Source organism: Dendroctonus ponderosae, unplaced genomic scaffold, assembly GCF_020466585.1.
Source record: "Dendroctonus ponderosae isolate FM_Combo_2020 unplaced genomic scaffold, Dpon_F_20191213v2 Dpon_F_20191213_3, whole genome shotgun sequence".
Classification (NCBI taxonomy): domain Eukaryota; kingdom Metazoa; phylum Arthropoda; class Insecta; order Coleoptera; family Curculionidae; genus Dendroctonus; species Dendroctonus ponderosae.
Genome location: NW_026018508.1, coordinates 16,605,392 through 16,610,134, shown reverse-complemented (window position 1 = coordinate 16,610,134; position 4,743 = coordinate 16,605,392). Strand labels below are relative to the sequence as shown.

General features: G+C 40.1%; 1 protein-coding gene across 1 annotated transcript in view; it reads left to right on the top strand.

Annotated features, from left to right (window-relative positions):
- LOC109538651 (transforming growth factor-beta-induced protein ig-h3) overlaps positions 1–4,743 on the top strand; it is a gene marked incomplete at its 3' end in the record, with an annotated part of 20,219 nt that overhangs the window by 12,890 nt on the left and 2,586 nt on the right. Inside the window, 3 exon segments of the mRNA XM_019906001.2 lie at positions 1,064–1,325; positions 1,602–1,870; positions 3,531–3,740. Coding sequence (XP_019761560.1) covers positions 1,064–1,325; positions 1,602–1,870; positions 3,531–3,740 — 741 coding nt within the window.

Below are 4,743 nucleotides of genomic sequence, written 5' to 3'. Positions count from 1 at the left end.
AACAAAAAACCACGCAAATCTAAAACTTCTTGAATTCAAGCATTTTTTCAGAAAACTGCAACATTTCCTTATCGATGGTTCACTTTCTAAAAAGGTCATTTAGTTCTCTTTGGAATGATGTAAAAACGAGCGTTTGCTTCCGAGAAACATGCAAAACGGGACGGAAAACATGAAATTTTGCAATAATCTTACGCCACCCTTGCACAAAACGGCGATAATTTTCCTGATTTCATAGACAACAGAAGACTGTATTTTTTCTACATAACCCCCCCCCCTGAATTTAAAGCTGGATCCGCCCCTGATTCCATCCAATCATCAAATGTGTGCAAACCTGATGATGGTAAAACATTAACGACGTGCAGAAAAAGCAACAGCAAATTCCTGCTGGAAAAAGTTGCCGGCTCGAAAAACTAATTACCGTAATTATCTGCCTACAAAGTGGAGTTGTATTCAATCAATAAAAGGACACATGGCGTGCTGAAGGGGCCTAAAGAGCGAAAATTCCAACGGCCGGTCACTCAACTTGGACGTGTTGCATATTAAAGAGAAATTTCAGGCATACCCGAAAGTTCAAGGTATGCGTAACCAATCATTTGTGCGAAGAAAAGGGACAATGACTTCGGATATTACTAAATACCGTGCTGAACCTGAGGATTTTCTGCGGGTACCGTTAAATCTCGACGGCGAGTCACCCGAACGACAGCTTTGATGGCGTGTTATTAAAACTGAGTCAACAGCTCGAAAACACCTTTAAGAATCCTTCACTTTGCGAATTTCGAAAATATCGTTTCTAGGCCGCACATCCCCCCAAAATCGCCCTAGAATAAAATTTCGTTTCGTCTAGAATAAATTTAATATCCGCGATATTAAATTCCCATTTCTATACACATTTCCGGATATAAACGCGGTCGTATTCTCTCCTCGTCCGCATCGAATCGGCCCCATATCTGATCCGTTACACTGAATGAAAAGTTTAATGGCTCGACAAGATGCCTTCTGAAATAATAGTGGGCCTTAGCATTAGCAGGGGAAGAGAAATTTATCGTTTTTTTCTCGTTTGCAGACAAACCCTTTACGATATTTGCGCCCAAAAATTCACCAACCAGTCGAGCCGAGAATCTCCTGCAGCAACCAGAGCTGGTAAAGAGGCTGCTTTTGGACCACGTTATTCTCTCCAGCAAACTGGATTTGACCAATCTGAGCACTTCGGATGTCTCGCTGCCCACTTTGGGTGGACGAACAGTGACGGTACGAGTGGATCCTAAGGGGGTCGTTACTGCCAACAACGTTACAGTGCTGGAGAAGAAAATTGAAGTTCCCAATGGGTGAGAATGGAGTTCTTAACAGTAAACAGTCTGGATATACTAAATCCTGTTGTTAAGCTTACAAAAGATAATAATTGCATGGAAATAGATAACAGTAATTTCTCCAAAGTTTTCGATAAACTGCCTAGACACGAAACACTTACTAACGTGGCTGTTCCCTATTGCGAATGGGTTGCTAATGTAAATCTCGAGCCAAATGAACGAAAATGTTTCCTGGCAAGCCCTGCACCAACTAATAGATTCCCGGTCTAATGAATGTATTTATCTAAATTGCAGAATTCTCGTTATCGTCGACAGCTATCTGTTTCCAGACGAGGAGCCCATAATGAGGAACGGATCGGTCCAATTGCCCTCACCCTCAATCGGGAAACACGCAAATATCAGGCCGCTTTCGGCCGTCCTGGATCCGAAAGAGGCCGGCAAGAATCAATCGAACACGTCGTTTGTGGAGAACGTGATGGAAGTGCTGTCGTTCCTCAAGAGCCGCGTTAGGGTCTTCCAGCACTTCGTTTCCAGGTCAAATGTGTCCCGATTACTCAGAGAAGGTAAAGCGACTTGTTTTGGTTCAGTTTTAGTCCGAGTACTTTGCAACCGCATTGTTTGAAAGGACATCGACTAGGGAGTAAATCAGCCGAGAGAAGTGGGCGGGGTTTTATAACAGTCGGCCGAAACGGTATTCTTGAAAAAAAAATTGAGAGAGTACGACCCAGTAGAGGGGCATCTCCCCGGGTTTTCCAACCTCAAATCGTATTTGTTTATGTTTTGTATCTGAGGAACGGGTGTATCGATCTTTTTGGCGAGTTGTGCTTAATTTAGTTTTAAAATGCAAGTTGAGAAATTCGATAATATTATATTAAATGACATGATAACTGAGGATGTGGATGATGCTACGGAATAATTTGGGGTTCCACAACATCCCTGGGACAAGATTTCATTTGATCTAACAGACCATAAATTTGTAAGGCTGTTTAGAAGTCCCGAAAATCTTTGTACATAGTTGGTGGAGATGGTATTTTATTGTTCATTAAATATACATTCGTTATGGATCCTACACGAGAATAAGCCTTGTCATTTGGGACCTGCTGTGGACAAATTRCGGGACAAGGAGCGATAGCTTCTTTGATTTTTCACAATTTGCAATGGATTCCATTGTGCTATTCTATTTTTCCTGAAAGGTACATTTACTTCAGTCTCTTTAGGGAGCATAGACTCATTTTCCAATTCATTATAAAGTGCTGAAGGAAAGCGGCTACATAAATGAAATTACCCTTTTACTTTCAATTTGGTAAATGAATATCCTTAAGCAGTTAAAACTGTATTCATTTCACTGGTACATTACCTTACCTCAATCGGACACAGAAGCAATGAACCATGCTTAAAAAAACAAAAACCAATTTTTAATAAGTATCTATAAACGGTTTGGAAATAAATACTTAATCTTAGTTAAATCTTAGCTTAGATAAAGACAAATACATGATTCTTAGATGTCTGTCTCTTTTAAAACCAAAGGTTGGTACGAGTTCCACCACAATAGTAAATAAATGACGTTGGCGAGCATGTCAGAACGTCAACATTTTCTCAATTTTGATTGGTCAGATAAGCTGGCAACAGTGCTTGCAGGGACTGCGTGTTCACTGTCATTCCCTATCATTCAAGAATACTATTTTTTTCCGCTAGGGATAGACACACTGATAGAATGTTCGAATCAAGTCTTTCCCGAAAGATACGGGCTGAATTCTTCAGCTCTCGGACTAAGCAGAGGTCACGGTTGTCTCAATAATGCGTGACGATGAGGTGAAAATGCGTGCGAGGGCCCTTTCCATTAGACTGGAAATTGATTTAAATAGCCTGACCTTTCCATTTATTTTCCTGGACAGAATCAAATTTGAATTAGATAGGGACAGAATGGGGCTTTGTTCATGGATAAAGGCAAAATGGAAAAGGTTTTGGTTTTATTGCGGGCATTTCAGCGAATATGCGACCGGATGTTTTCCACTAAGTGGTCATTTTTCGGTTTCGGTTCCAAAAATATGCTTAGCCAGCAGTAAATGCAATAAAGCGAAATTACATGATGCGACGGTAAAAAATGCAATTAGTACAACCAAATGTTTAATAAATGCAATGCAATTTTATGATATTTTTAGGAAAAATTCAACTGTTGCTAATCGAGAGCAAAAGATGCAATAAAATTGAAACAATTTCCAGGTGAAGAATACACTGTGTTTGTCCCGACCGACCATGCGTTCCAACGATGGCACCCCATCGACTGGGGTTTTTACCCCTTTAGTGTTCCGGAATTCACCGAGAGCGTAATCGTTAATCACTTCGTCAAAGGAAGACTCAAGCAGGAAACTATCCGGGATGGCCAAGTGGTGCACACGCTGGGAGGAAAAGAAATCCTTTTTAAAAGGACTCGTAGGTATTTTTCACTTTTTATTTGCTTAATGCAACCCGTTGGCTTTCCGCTTCACTAGACTGATGTGACCGGTTAAAATTATCATACACCACAAACTTTTATTGAGAAAAAATATTTGTTCCAGTTGCCAAATAAAAAGTTCTCGTGGTTTTTAAAGATATGCAACTGATCAAGGCAAGGATATGTTAACGCGAGTAGGTACTTTTTCGATATAATTTTAGGCCCGCGATAACTTTATGTGCTGGGATTCATCGAGTATTAAACAGAACTAATATACCTAAATGATGACCACAAAAACGAGCGAAAAGCCAGAAGGCAAGTGTAACAAAACTTATGGGAATTTTACTGAATAATGAAAAAACTCTCAAATATCAAAAGAGATAGACTTTCGAGGCCATTCCTTGAAACTAATGGGTTTTTCGGGTTTTTAGGCCGTCGTTCGGTAGAATTTCTTCTTGACGTTTCGCAAGCACGAGTGGCTTGCATCTTCAGAAGTGGTTTGCTTCCAGTGGTAAGCAAACCCAAGGCGGCATTCAATTCATTCAATTTATTCAATTCTCTATCCAACTATGCCAAAACGAATTCTCTGGATCGAATGGTTCTTGAGAAACCTCGAAAAAAGCAGCGTCATGTTCAAGTGGATTTTGCAACTCAAAGAAAACCACGCAAATCTAAAACTTCTTGAATTCAAGCATTTTTTGAGAAAACTGCGAACATTTCCTTATCGTTGGTTTCCTTTTAAAAAAGGCCATTTATTTCTGTCTAGAATGATGTACAAATGAGCGTTCTTGCTCATTTGGCCTCCGAGAAATGAGCAAAAACGGGATGGAAAACATGAAATGTTGGCATATTCTTGCACCTAAGTGTCTGATATTCAAATTTCGCTTTCTGGGTCAAAACTACTCGAATTTCCTCACTCGCGTTGTTACGACTGAATTGACTTTCCAATTCTCTATCCAACGATGCCAAAACGAATTCTGTGACTCGAATGGTTCTTGAGAA